This window comes from Eubalaena glacialis, chromosome 4, assembly GCF_028564815.1.
Source record: "Eubalaena glacialis isolate mEubGla1 chromosome 4, mEubGla1.1.hap2.+ XY, whole genome shotgun sequence".
Taxonomy (NCBI): Eukaryota; Metazoa; Chordata; class Mammalia; order Artiodactyla; family Balaenidae; genus Eubalaena; species Eubalaena glacialis.
In genome coordinates, this window is record NC_083719.1 from 29505104 (window position 1) to 29520079 (window position 14976).

General features: G+C 37.5%; 1 protein-coding gene across 1 annotated transcript in view; it reads left to right on the plus strand.

Annotated features, from left to right (window-relative positions):
* SPEF2 (sperm flagellar 2) overlaps nt 1–14976 on the plus strand; it is a 179011-nt gene that overhangs the window by 91149 nt on the left and 72886 nt on the right. The window contains 4 exon segments of the mRNA XM_061187701.1: nt 1702–1776; nt 8455–8603; nt 12966–13093; nt 13177–13315. Coding sequence (XP_061043684.1) covers nt 1702–1776; nt 8455–8603; nt 12966–13093; nt 13177–13315 — 491 coding nt within the window.

Sequence of the window (14976 nt, forward strand, 5' to 3'; positions counted from 1 at the left end):
AGGGGAAAAGGAAGTTGGGAGGGCCATAGTACTTGATGAGTCCATGACTTTTCATTGGCTGAGTCCTTGCCAGGAAAGAAGAGGAGTCTTCCTTCCTCCTGTTGGGAAATGCTGTCCTCTTAGGGCATGAGAGCTCCCCCTTCTGGTTTCCTGACTCTATTTGTGCTTTCTGTTTATTAATTTTTTACAGTTCTGTATTTAATATCTGCTTCAAATGCACTTGAGATTAAATTTGAAAAACTTCACAGTTATGTCCCATTAAAGGGTTTATTACCAAGTCTACTACCAAATGTCAGAATTTAATTTAAAAATAAAGTTCTGAGCATGACAAAGTATGGTAGTGCTTGCTATCTATCCATGCTGCTAGGAATATATTTTGCAATTTCAGAATACATTTTGGAAATAATTTTTAAAAATAGGCAGAGTGCGTGCTATCCCCAGCAGAAATTAGACTTGCTCACAATACTTTATAAGTTCAATGTCTTAGGTGTCTCTATTTTTACCTTCTTTGCTGTTGCCTTTTGCTAAAGTTTAGAGCTAAATTGTTGGTTACCCAGAGTATTGTTATTAAAGGAACTAAGAGGTTATCTAGACTTCTTTTATTAAGCTTATTTCTAAGAAAAAAAAAAAAAGCAACTAATTTAAATGTTTGGATTTATTTATTTATTTATGAATGAGTTTGGTGTTCAACTATTTGGATGTTTAAAAGTCCTTTTATGGAGGTTAACAAAGTTTCAGGGTTAATCCTTCTTTCCTTCACTTGTCTTATTTCTATGGAATCTTGGTTTTTGGAGCTGAGATGTTCAAATGTAAGTGATACGAGTTATGTATTTACACATTCTTATAACTAACAAACACTTCTAAATACAAAGAATAGGTCAGATGATCTCTCCATCACAAGCATTTAAATTGTCCCGTATGTGCATTCTTCCAATGAAGGAAAAAAAAAAACAAAACTGTAGCCCAGGGCAAAGGGAGGAAGACGACTAAACTTGTTTGGTAAATTATGTAGGATGTAGTGATTTTTTCAAAGAACTAATTATTATTTGGGACATCTTATTGACCTCCAGTTCATCAGTTTCCCATTTTCCCCTTTCCAATATGTTTTTGAATTAGATTCCGGGGAACACAACGTATATATTCCCAAACCATCCTTTGCATTACAAGCTACAGTCAATGCACAGTGGAATGTAGAAGTCACAAGGCAACCAAGTGTGGGGTCAATAGAAGTTCAAGGATGCTCCATAGCAAAGCAATGTGGTTATTTAACTCTTCTTCAAGGTGTTTTGGCATCATTCTTGTCACAGACCTAGTTGTCTTATTGTATAGGGATCATTCCAGTGAACTATATCCAAATAGAGCCATCTGCTTCAAATGGACTTGTGACTAACTTTTAAAATTCTGCAACTATGTTGCATTAAAGAGTTTACAATCAAATGCACTACCAAATGTTGATATTAAGCTTAGGACTCAACTTCTCAGTGTCACAAAATAGAATAGTACTATCAGGGTTGTCATTCAAGAAATTTCAATTCACAGTCTGTCTTCAGATTAATTTTAACTCACAGTAAAGGCCTAAGCCATTTTAGGCAGTTCACAAATATAACTGTTTTTGAGAAATAACATTTGATTGCTTACAAATCATAGCCCAGGATATTGAAGAAAATCATCAATGATATTTATGTGTTGAATTTTGTTTAGAACCCCTGCATGGTAATCGAGAATCTCTTCAGGAAGGAAAAGGGAAGAAAAGTGAAACTTCACTCAAAAGAAAAGGTACAGATCAAGATAGATATGATTAAATATAATTCTGCATTTTATAATTTTCCATGAAAATAGCTATATTTATGTAGTAGTATACACTGAATACCTCTCTCAGGCATTTGTAAACCATAAGCCCTTGCCAATAAAACAGAACCTCAGTGTTTCTGTAGCCTGGGTCTTAGCAAAGGTCCTGCTGAGAAAAGTGATGCCTGTGAGGAATAATTTAGAGAATATCTAAGATACAGAATATCCATTCATCATAGATATTATAGGTGTTATCCTTGAGCTAAGCTAAGCCATCAGAAAACTACATGCTGAACCATATTTTCTTGGGCCCCCCATGGAATTGCTTTCACTGATAAGCACTTTGATATAAAGTCCTCAACACAATAGCAGTGGAGGTAAAACATTTATTATACCAATAATAACCTGGTATTTTATTTTCTGAAGGGATAGTATACCCATTATATTATTCAGTCACCCCTATGTGAAATCCTAGGTGGGAAATTTCATTCAGAATCAAGGAACTGGAAAATCTTTCTTCCTCTGCATGGCTAGATAATTAGCACCTCTAAATGATAGCACTTCCTTTTCTGTTTTGGCTGTCTAGAAGTACAGAAACAAATTAGTGTCTAAGATTTTAGTATCTGTGCAAGGACCTAGATCCCAGAGTCTGCTTTCTAATTCCTCTCCTGGTTTTGACCTTCTACTTTAAGTTGTATTTTTCCTGACCCTAATTTCTTTTTTTTTCTGTTTTATTTTAATTATTTCTGTGAAATAAGGAGGATAAAATTTTGTAAATAATTAATAGTTGGTAGAAGAAAATAGGCTTTAAAAAGCATATTAGTTAGATTGTACATTGAAGCTGCTACACCAACCAATTAAAGATTGAAATGCAGTTATGGACACATACAGTTGACTTTTGCAGGGTACATACAAAGGGGGTTGTCATGAAGTATGTACCTTTGCTTAATTTTTCATTACAAATTGCCAGTGTAGTAGCAGCCCAAGATTGTGCCATGTTCACAAAATGATGGGCTTAAAAGGATCTTTATTTTGGCATTTAAAGATGCATAACCATGATTCTCAAAGAATCTTATACTTCTCTGATTATATGACCTGATAGGCTTATATAACTAGAGTCATTGGTGAGTTAACACTGAGATGAAAAATTTAGCTATAATTTTGGCTATAATTTATGCTCTGCTCTATCTCACCTGTTTACAAATAGGAGAATAATTTTCACATTTACATTATGCATCCCTTGCTTTCTTATTGTGATCAGCAAAAGCAAATGAAGGATCAGCATAGAATCATCAAAAATAGGAATTAAATATATTTATGCATATTAGGTGCCAAATCATCATTAGACATAATAATTCACATGCTTTGAGAGCATCCTTAGATAAAAGTATACACACTCAAACCATAAGCAACTACAAGTTCAACCAGTAAAATATATATTCACTGGAGTCATGCAGTTAGCTCAGTTTAAGTAACTCCAAGAACTTTCAAACATTTTTTTGCTTTTATTTTACTATTGTGTTTCTATTTCCATAAACACAATTTCTACTGTGTTCAATAATATTTGAAATAGGTAAACTCTCGATCAAGATTTAGAAGTCTTTCTTTTACATAGAAATTCTGTTGTTTTGGCATGTATAACAGGATTTCTTTCATTAAGAGGAAGACTTAATGATTTTAATTCTTAATATTTGGAACTAATTCCATTAGGGGTGAACACTATTCATTGGTTATCTGTTTACCTCACAGGCTGTTTGATGCCATTTATACTGAAAGCATCTCTTATGGTTTGAGGAACCATCTCCTTTTTCCTTCCTTCAGGCTTATCATTGTTTCCTGCTATTGGCATCTTTGACTCATCCCTATTTTTCTCTGTGTATTAGATCAATCCCAACCTTCTCCCTCCAAAATCTTGACACTGAAATGCCATTTGCAATTGTATTTATGATGTTCTTAAAGCATTTCTTATTATCTTCAACCATTTGCCATGGCCCCATTTTATTCCTTCATAAAATAAGGGCTTTTCAACTCTATGACCTTACGTAGGAGGTGTTAATTAAGGGCTAAATGAAGAGTTTTCCTTAATCAACCAATTTCAGAAAATGCTGAGTTACACCAAATTAAAATGTTTTTAATCTCAACTGAGATAGATGTCGATATAGATATGTATCTCCTGTAATCATCTATCTCTAAGACAGTAGGAGATACACTATGTAAAATCCCAAAACATTGTGGCTGCAGAACTCTCTCTTGAAGGGGTATCCGTTGGGACTAGAGCTCTGTGGGGTAAATGTTTGGAAATCATGTCCTCTTTAGTTCTTCTGGCCTGCCCATGTATTAGTATTGGGACTGTTCCAGTGCTTGCCTTCTGATTTGACGTAAACTTTAGGTGCTACCAGGCCACGTAGCAATAAATGTTTTGTCAATGTTATAAACATTAATGACATTTAATTGGAAAGACATGGAAGAACAGAGAAAAAAGATGAAAGTGAAATGGAATTGAAATACCTAGATGCATCTACTAACATGGTGGCTCTTTAAGCTCAGTCCTGGACCAGCAGCATCTGCATTACCTGGGAACTTATTAGAAAAACAAATGCTTGGTCTCACCCCAGACCTACTGAATCTGAAACTCCTGGAGGAGCCCAGCAATTTGTGTTTTAATAAGCCCTCTAGGGAATTCTGGTGATCCCTAAAGTTGAAGAACTACCATATTGATGCCCAAGACTTATTGTTCTATTTTAGCCATTGGAATATCAGAAACATTCAATTATTTCTAATGTATTACTTATAATATGTCCTGTTCCCCAAAATATTTAAGTAGGATTACAATTTTAAAAACAACATGTATATAACAATACTTTGAAATAGAAATAAAAAGCCCTAAGTTTTTCTAGGATTAATTTCTAAAATACATTTTTTATCACCTGGGACCTTAAACAGAGGAGAGTATGTGGTGCAATATACAAGGTCTTAATAGATTTTAGACCACATGCAAAACACGTTAGGTTTCATCTGAAAGTTGATGCCACACATTAGAAAGTTGATGATTAATTTACAATCATGGTTCAGATATCAAAATTCAACAATCTCCTTTGATAATATAATTCATAATCATAGTAACAAGCTACCTCTTATGGAGTACCTACCCTACGCCAGGCACTATACAAGATAATTTTTATAATCTCACATAATCCTCATAACCACCTGTGAGGTATAAATGATCATTTCCCACTTCAAAGATGAGGAAATTGAGAGTCAAAATAAATAAGGTAGTGTTTTGTTAGGAATCATTAACCTATGAGAAGGAAAAGTTAGAGCCTCTTTACACTTTGGCGAATGTAACCTACACTCCATATTAACTCTCAACACTATTCTCATAGCTTCCCTGGATTTTGCCTTAATACCATCATCTAATATAAATGAGTTAAATAATATTATTTATACTCTTTAGTATGAGTCTTTCAATGAATTGATTTCTCAGACTGTAGCTTTTAATAAAATTTTCACCACAAGTAGAAAAATTAAATTGTAATTTAATTGTAATGTAATGTAAATAGAACACAGTCTTAAAATCAATTTATGAGCCAAGCAAGTAGTATTAAAAGAACTACTCTAAAGCTTGCAAATTTCTAAATATCAATCTAATGAACACTTTTGAACATGAATTACATCAATAGACACTAAAAGGCAATAAAGTATGACAGTCAAATGCATGGACTCTGGAGCCAGCCTGCCTGGGCCGACATTCTAGCTCTGCCATTTACCATACGAGTGACTTAGGGCAAGTAACTTGACCTTAGTGAGCCTCAGTTCCCTCGTATGTAAAATGAGGTCATAAAAGTAACTTCTCTGTGGCTGTAGTAAGGAATTAGTAAATATACAAAAAAGCAGCTGGAACAGAATCTGGCTCAGAGTAAATGGGGCTAAATAAGTATGGGATATGATTTTTGACTCCAGACCAAGTTATTAAAGACTGTGGGCAATAAAGGGGAATCCTTTGCAAAATTGACTTAAGGAGTTTCCAACGCTTATCACTGAGTATAATTATACTAAAATCAGGTCCTATAAAGGATTCCAAATAACCAGTCCTCATTACTTTATAGTTGTCCACGTTCCATATCTCCAGCTCCACATAGACTAACAACGTGAACTCTAGGACACCAAGGAGAGAAAACTTTTCCAAAATAGCTTCTTAATAGCGATTTAGAGAATAAGCTGATTCATGTTCCATCTCTGGCTCCTTACCTGGCATTGACCTCTTTCTCTTCCTGGCCACGTTGCTGCAGAGCAAAAATTTTCATCTTATCCAAGGCATCCTGAGTCTCCACTTCAGTTACCACCCAGCGTCATTTTTCGCTGAAGCAAGGCAATAAGAAAGCCATCACTGTTAACCAGTCTTCTAACTTCTACCTAGGGAAGCCCTTAATTTAGCCAGATCCTACTAGGAAATATTTTAGGACTGAAAGGTAATAATAATGCCTTTCTTTTAAAAAAATCAGACTTTTCGCATCTTTTCCTTCTTCCTATAATCCTCTCATCTCCCTGAGTAGTGCCAACTTAATCTGAAAGTGTTCTAGTTTTCTTAATGTCCTCTCATCAATTGATGAAGTTTATTCTTACCTTTACTGAGCTCCTACTATGTTATTTTCTTTGCTCAAGCCTATTGCTCTATCGTTTCAACTTTGACCTTTATTTTACTGATAAAATGATTAAATAAATCCCATGTCCTAAAATTGCATTTTTCTTTTGACCTCATTTTATTTATACTTATTCTCACTCTATGTGCTTCTGTGTAATACCATTAAGTTCTTACAACTGGACAAAAAAAAAATTTGCTAAAATCTATCTTTACTGTATGCTAAGCATAGATTACTCTCGAGAATTTTATGCATGAAGAATGGCCACACTGAGGACTCAATAATCCAACTTCCAAATGAAAGCAAATATCTTATTAGAAACTGAAGTCTTCACATGGTTGCATGGGTGGTACTTAAAAAGGAATGACCCTCATGATGTCGATAGATTTTGTTCAAAAGTGGCACCTATTTTCACTCACTGTGACATAGATACATTTTTATTCATTCAAATCTTTTACCCTTTAGCATTTTCATTGTTAACAATTAGATAAAAGTTAAATGAAATCAAAGCACATCGTCCAAAAATGTTCCCTGGCTCCCTTAGTTTTCACTGAATGTTCATGATATGTAAGAAAAGAAGAAAAAGAAACTCATTCCAGTCTCACGTTTATAATTACAAAGTTCTCCTTAGGAATTCTCCTTTGAGAAATTCATCTTAAAGTGGCCATAGTATTGTCACTTTTATTTCACCAGAGATTCAGTTCAGAGAATGAAAAATTATCATATAGAAAAATATATCAAGTTATGAACATTTTTGGTTTTCACCTGAACAAAGATACTCTTAAATTTTTCTACTTAAAAAAACCTAGATGCAACTTTAAACTTGTAGATTACGAATACTGGTTTTAATTGTATAAGTAGAAGTAATTTAAACTGTTCATATGACATAATTAACAATATCCCGTCTACTTATAATCCATATATTTTAAACTAGTATAAAAGTGGAAGATGTATTTACTTTTCTAAACAGCATTATCATTAAATAGTACTCATTAAAGAAATATATTTTGGGGAAAGAAAGTGCTGCAAATTCTGTAGGCATCTATAAACTGCATCTAAAATCTTAATAAGGAAACTGAAAATAAGTGGAATTTAAACTTAATGAATTTCTAAACTATAACTTTGATCCTTTGAGGAAATATCAGTGCTTTCTGAGTTAAGGTAGTTTGATCAATCACAAGATCTTTCAGACCATAAGGGTACTGCTTCGCGGGTCTAGATTCCCACCCTGGATGTTCTCACAGAGAGTAGGGCACATGCCCTTTCTGGATTCTGAACTGAAATTAGGCCTCTTTCTCTTCCTCCTCCTCCACCTCATTTTCTTCCTTCTCCTCCTTCCTCTCTTTCCATTCCCTCTCCTTCTCTCCCCTCTCTTCTTCTCCCCTCCCCCGCATGCCTTAATTCAGCCAGACCTAGAGCACAGCAGTTGCCTTCATCCCTACACCCTGACTGCAGAAAGAGATATAGTTTCCCCGCTCAGAAGCCCTCTGTCTCATCCAGGGAATGTGGAATATTCAGGAGGTACCCCTTCTCCTCCCCTACATCCCTCACTGACTCCTACAATAGCATTCTTTCTCCCTGCTCCTCCCCTGGGTTTCAAAGAACACTAAGAGCACTGCTCCTGTTATAGCTACCCTCTTTCTCATTCAGGGTGAGTGTTTAATTTGCCAGTTTTTGCAATAGTAAATAAAATACACTTTTCTCTGGCACCTAAACTTTGTAAAAACCATGTGTTCATTGTGGAAGCAAGGACAGAGATGAAAATAAAATATCGTTGTTTTCCACAGCTAATTGGACAAGAGAAGTTGCATTGCTTTAAAAAAAAATTGCTGTTGGTATTATTGGTTAATTTGGGGGCTATAGAGAATGATGTTTTTTTATTTTTTATTTGATAAGGCTGTCCAAAGTTGCTTAAAAAGTAGTTAATGAATTGCCTGAAATCCATGGCATCATAGGTTTATCAATCCACCACAATCTGGTCTCATTCATCTCCTTGTAATGGCATGATTTAATATGCATGTTTAAGGTTCTCCCAGAGGAAAATCTCCAGGAGGGAAAGTTCCAGTAAAGAAATCACCTGCTGACTCTACAGATGTGTCACCTGCCCCAGTAGTGCCACCCCCATCTAAGCCAGGATCAGAAGAATGGGTGTATGTGAATGAACCAATTCCTGAGGTACGGCAGTTTAGACTCAAGCTAGTAGAATCTGTTCTTTCTCCTCTTTATAGGAAGATTCACACCATTATTTGCACCATCCGAAAGGCCTTTTGTAGCTGGTAATATATATATTCATCAAAAAGCCGAGGTGATCTTTTGCGAATACTCATTGAATCACATCCCATGCTTTCTCTGCTCCCTAAAGTTTCTGAGTCATGCTTTGAGCGGCTGTTGAGTGCTGCAATCAGGGGAACAAATGGGTTCTTTGAGGACCAATTTTCACCCCAGGGACAAGCAGAGATGCAGTTTCCTGGAAGAATATCTTCCCCAGAACACATATCCAGCAAATTATAGCCCTCCAACCATGCTCTTATGCCCACATCATAATGCTTTCAAGTGAAGTTTAACCCCTGACTTTTTAGAAATAGAAGGAAAATTTTGAAACTAACTAAACTAATAAAAGAACAGAGAGCTATCTGGCCTGAACTCTTTAAATGGGTACCCTAGTGTCAGGCAAGGAGATGCCCAGGTGAGCCCTGGAAGCTCCTTTCAGTTCTTTATGCTCTGACAGCTGCAAAGCCCAGTTGTCACCTAGGCAAATCGGGCTGCTTTAATAGATAAATCATCTTGGGAGAATCACACAGAATGGTCTTTCTTTTAAAACTTTTTAAAAGACAAACAGTTTTTTGAAAGACTCAGTCCCTGTCTTCTTAATTCCAGTCCTCCATGGTTTCTTACTCTTATGAACTCTTAGCCCTGACCATCTGTGCCAGGCACTTGACACCCAATCATGAATTGCAATTATTATTGAGCATTCCTGGGGAAATGTCTTACTTATCTCCTCAATTAAATTGTAAACTCTTTGGGGGAGGGTAGGAACATGTGGGACAGTTCACTGTATTCAATACAGAATCAAATACAGTGAAGAGTATGCTAGAGATTCTTGATAAGGCTCTGATGAATTAATTAGCATTGAGGGAGAAATTAGAACAGAAAATATTTGAAGATGAGAACATTAAATGATAGAATTACAGATGTGTGTAATTAATATCACTCAGCCAAATAGTAGCTACTTTGAAAAATAAATATATTCAAAAACTGTCATAGAAGCAGGATACAGAAGTGGTTGTTAGGAAGGAGATAAAATTAAAATGATAATATTTGGTAGGAGTTGGAGAGTGAGGGACAAAAATATTAAAATCTAATCCTTTATTCCAAACATTGACGCCCTTGAGAGAAATAAATTCATAGAGGACAAGACGGAAATAGAGAACATGAGTGAAAAATAAATATTCACACTGAGATATGGCACCAGCTTCCATTGTAGATCTTCTAGTCAGGATCCTGGCAGAAAACAGAAGATAATTTAAAGAAAGTTGAATAAAGGATGATTTATATGTATGTGGCCAGTAAATGAGAAAATCTACAAGGATTAGATTGTTACCCTCAACAAGAGATAGCCAGGAGCTATTATGGCCCCTAGGCCTGAGAAGGTGAGGACAGGGAGCAGATGTCCAGACCTCAAGAAGACCTGTGCATGGAGAGGGCCACCTGCCAGGGGCTGTGGCCTTCCCAGAGGATGCAGCCACCCACAGTGACCAGCAGAGAGGAGCAGGGAAGCATATAACCAGACCTCATGTCCTTCCTGCTCTCACATCTCTTGCCTGGGACGTGGAAGGCAAGGCAGTTTCCTGAAATAGTTCACATGAGTTAGCCTCCTAGAGAAATCACTGAGCAAGATGGAGAGTGAAGGATGGGGAGTTGGTCTGGGGGGACGATGGGAGGGTATACAGCCCGGACCTCTAGTTACCTAAGTGAAATCATGTAGAGAACTCCTTTTTGCTACAAGCAGAATTAGCCTAGAACCTGGAAACAAAGCAGGCCATATGACCTACCCTAGTCCTTTTCTACTCTAAGCTTCTCACACATGAGCTGCACAGCTTACCTACTAATGGAGAGGAAAAACAGATGCTCAGTTAAATGAATTTGAATTTCAGATAATCAATGAAGTATATATAGGCATCCTATACTTTATCTGGCAACCCTAGTTCCAGGCCTTCCAGGGACCCCATATATACCTTACCTCAATAGGCATGGGGAAGGAGACAGAGTGAGAGAAAGAGGGGGATTGCTTCCATATCTGGATCTCTCAGTTGGAGACAGAAACCAAGTTCAAGGGGAGCCTGGGTCCTTATCCCTTTGCCAGCCCCAAGGGAAGGTTCAGAGACCACCAAGCAGGCAGTGGAGTGATAGGTCTTTGCTTTCTAGCTTCTGAAGCTTGGAAGATACTTGCTTTGGCTACCCAATTTCCTGTTATGCTTCAGTCAATGAAGAGAAGACTATTTAATTCGAAAGGATAGGTCTTAACATCTAGTCACATCACATAAGTTCAAGTGCCTAGACCCAGAAAAATAACATCCCAGAGAATTAAATAAACTACAGATGGGACATTATCGATAACTCACAGAAATCACAGAAGATATGGGAGAATCTAGACGACCAGATGTGGGCTAATGACTAAATGTTTAACAAAAGGTGGACGGGATTTAGTAGCATACAAGACCAATGATCCAGACGTTAATCCCTGCCAAAATTGGAAAGAAAATTATTAAACACATGCCTTCTGAGCACTTGTAACATACAAAATGATCACCCAGAGGTCAGACAGGTTTACTAAGACTAAGTCCTGCTGAACTGGCCTGTTCCTTTTCTTTGATAGCAAGGTTGAGTAGGTGGGTCAGAGAAGTACCATGAACATAGTATATCTTGAATTCAAAATAGTATTTGACAATTTCTCATGAAGTTCTTGTAAATAAATAAGAACTGTGAACAGGATGTTAGTTCAGTTAGGTCCATTCCTAGGTGGTAACTCTCCTCGCACAGAGTGTTAATTAATGGCTTGAAGTCACCAGGAGGGAGGTTTAGTAGTCAGCTTACTTAAAATGGTCTTCAGCACCACTCTGGATACCACATCTTTTAAGAGAGATCATGAAAAATTAGAAACCAGAGAGGGGCTCTAGGTAAGAGAAAGGTGTTAAAATAATTTCAGAGGAGCATTGAAAGAACTGTAAATGTGTATGATAAATGAATACTTGAAGTATGGTTAGACATAGAATCATAGGCCTTTAGAACCAGATGAAGCCATCCAGTCTCCTGAAAATTTAACTGATGATAAAATTGGGTTCAGGTGACTCTGCTTACATCTATATTAACATCTGTTAAGTACCTGTTATTTGCAAATGCTGTACTAGGTGCTGGAAATACAAAAGCAAGCGAGTTTCATCCTGAATCCCAGCCTACTTCTCCTCACCAATGTCTTCAAATATTTGACAGGCTGTCATAGGGAAGATGGTGTGAATGTAGACTGTCCTTCTCCAAAGGGCACAGCTAGGGCTTATAAGTAGAAAATACAGAAAGGCAAATTTCTGCTCAACACAGGAAGCATTTTCCACTGACACAAGTTGTGTGGCCCTGGAGGGGGTTGCATTGAAATGTGCCTAATGTATCAGCAAGGTCCACAGAGATTGGATAATCTGTCTCTAGATCTCTTAGTATTTCTCAGTTGAAGAGGAAGTTAGCCCAGATGACCTCCAAGGTCCCCATGTGCAAGTCCCTGAATAAATAAATGCACAACCAATAAGGGAAAAATTAGTACAGCAAGTTTATATTAAAATATAATATGTATCTTCAATTTTATTTCAATTTGATTACTTCTTATTTTTCATTGTTTATTTGCATCATTAAAGATAATGTAAAAGAAACTTTCTGATTTTCATGGTGCACTTTACAGCAAAGGTAAAACCTCAAGGGGGAATTCAGAGAAATAACTCATCATCACCCTGACATGAACCCTAGGTGTTCTCCAACTTAGGCAAAATGTGAGGTCTGTGATTATTCAATTCATTCATTCAATAAATATTTCCTGAGCACTTACTATGTCCCAGACACTGTGGTAATTATAGGAAAAACTGTTTAGTGGTGAATAAGATAGTAATTCTTCCTGGTTTTATGAGACTGCTGTTCTAGAGGTGAATACAGACAAATAAATAAGCAGTTACAGTTAATGCCATCAGTTCTCTAATGAGAGAAGTACAGGGTGCTAACATGGGACTTCAGAACTTCAGACGATGACCCTATGCACTTGTTGGATCAGGGAAGGATTTCTGGAAAAAAATATGTCTGAGCTCAGACACGAAGAATGATTTGAAATAGGAATTAGCTGGGGGAGGGGGAGGAAGGAGGATCAAGAAGTTTCACAGAGATGCCTTAAGTGGCTTCAGTTGCATCTTGAGCTTCTTGCTTAGTAGTGCCCTTTTGACTCAATTACACAGAAGAATTTTCACTTCGAAATTATGATTTTTATGCTTTACCATTTAACAGGAAATACGATCATTTTTAGTACCTTACTGGAAACTGATAGAAAATTCCTATATAAATTCCATCAAAACAGTACTCAGGCACCTGAGAGAAGGCCAGCATACGGTGATTGCTTACTTATATGATATTAGGTAAGTAAAGTTTTCAAAGTTACAACTGTGTAGTTTACAGGCGGGACATATAAGCTCCGTCTGATTCTCCGAATGCCTTACAGAACAGGTTTCCAGCAGTTTCTAAGGCGTCCGGACCACAAGCAAGATTTTGTATCTCAGTGGCAGGCTGATTTCAACTCTCTTCCTGATGACCTGTGGGATGATGAGGAAACGAAGGCTGAACTACACCAAAGAGTGAATGTAAGGGAATCCATGACCCGGGGGGCCAGAGTTTCCACACTCTCAAATCTTGTACTTCAAAAGCCTAATTCATCCCCTTCTTACTCTCATGAGGAGTGAGGATGAGGAGGGAAATGGTTTGAACACTGACCTGCCGACTTTCAAGAACAATCGCTCTTCTGTACTTTGAGTTCAGAATGAGAATATGGTAGCCAATGCTTCTGGAAGGAGAAGCCAAGGCCAGCGGTGCAAGAGCATTCCGGGCATGTATTTTGTAGACTCCTAACCCTTTTGTTGGGTCATGTAAGTGTGTCCAAGCCTGGTATTAAGTACGTGACTCTCTTGGATACAGTTATATGGTTGGTTGATGTCAGGCAGAAGGGGAATGAGGGAACATCCCAGAAAGCCTAAAGTGTTGCCACTATTGAATAGATCCCTTGAGGGAAGGTACCAAATCTCATACATCTTTGTATTCCAGCAGCACAGTGCCTGGCACTTGGTAGACAGGCAGATTTTGATAAATTCATAAATGGAGTATATTACCCTGATGCTTTAGAAAAGGTCCTCTGATGTACATGAAGCCTGATTTCAATCTCTCACCTTTTGTCTTTCCTGTGTAGATTTACAGAGCCCCTTATCCTGTCAGGGGAATTCTTTCCCCTTCCACAACCTTAAGTATAGGCTACTAGTAGTCATATCTGATTATAATCTCAGTATTTATTTGTCAACAACAACAAATTCCCAAGCTCTACCCCATGACCCATTCATCTGCTCTGTGAATATTTATTGAGCATCTACCATGGTCCCGGCACTGCTCAAGGGGCGGGGGATTCAACACTGAACAAAAAGCCTCTGACCTCAGGATATTTATGTTCTGGGGGCAGAATGCAAAGGATAAGCAATAAACAAGTAAATGTATAGTGAGTATGTCGCTGATAATATGAGCTATGTGAAGGAGGAAAGCAGGGCAGGGAGGAAAGGAACGTTGATGTACCATTTAGTATATGGTAGTTGTGGAAAGGCCCACTGAGAAGGCAATATTTGAGCAAACTCAGGACAGGAGAGATTGAATGAGATAAGCCATGCAGATTTGGGGAGGAAGAGTGTATCAGGCATAGGGAAAAGCAAAGGCACTGAAGAGGGAGGACACTTGGTGTGTTTGAGAGCAGTTGGAAAACCAACTGGGAAGCTATTGAAATTAAGTGAGGGCATTATGGTAACTTGGATGACCAGGGTGCTGGAGGGTTTAATCCAGGAAGTATTGAATTAATCAATGTCCCAGTAAACTGAAGCCTTTTACCTGTTCTTAGGCATTCCTCAAACGGTAATCCTAAAACATATCTGCCTTTCCTATCTCTTTCCTGCCTATTCACAATCCTGGCCCTCCTGTATTCCAAAAGTACCATATGTTTATTGGAGACAGATTAGATATTTAAAAGAAGCAAAATTGGAAATGACACATCCATAATCCTATTTGCCAGTAGTTAACCTCTTTATTCCTGGTAATATTCCTTGTTCTTGGCTTCTTTCATTCCAATCCTAAGAAGTTAATGGAAAGGTTCTGCTATCATGTTGTCCTCACTTTACCATTAGAAAACCAAGCCACAGAGACACTGGTACTTGCTAAGGCCTCCCAGTGAGTCGGGAGCAGAGAGAGAACTAGAAACGAGGTCCCAGGCTCC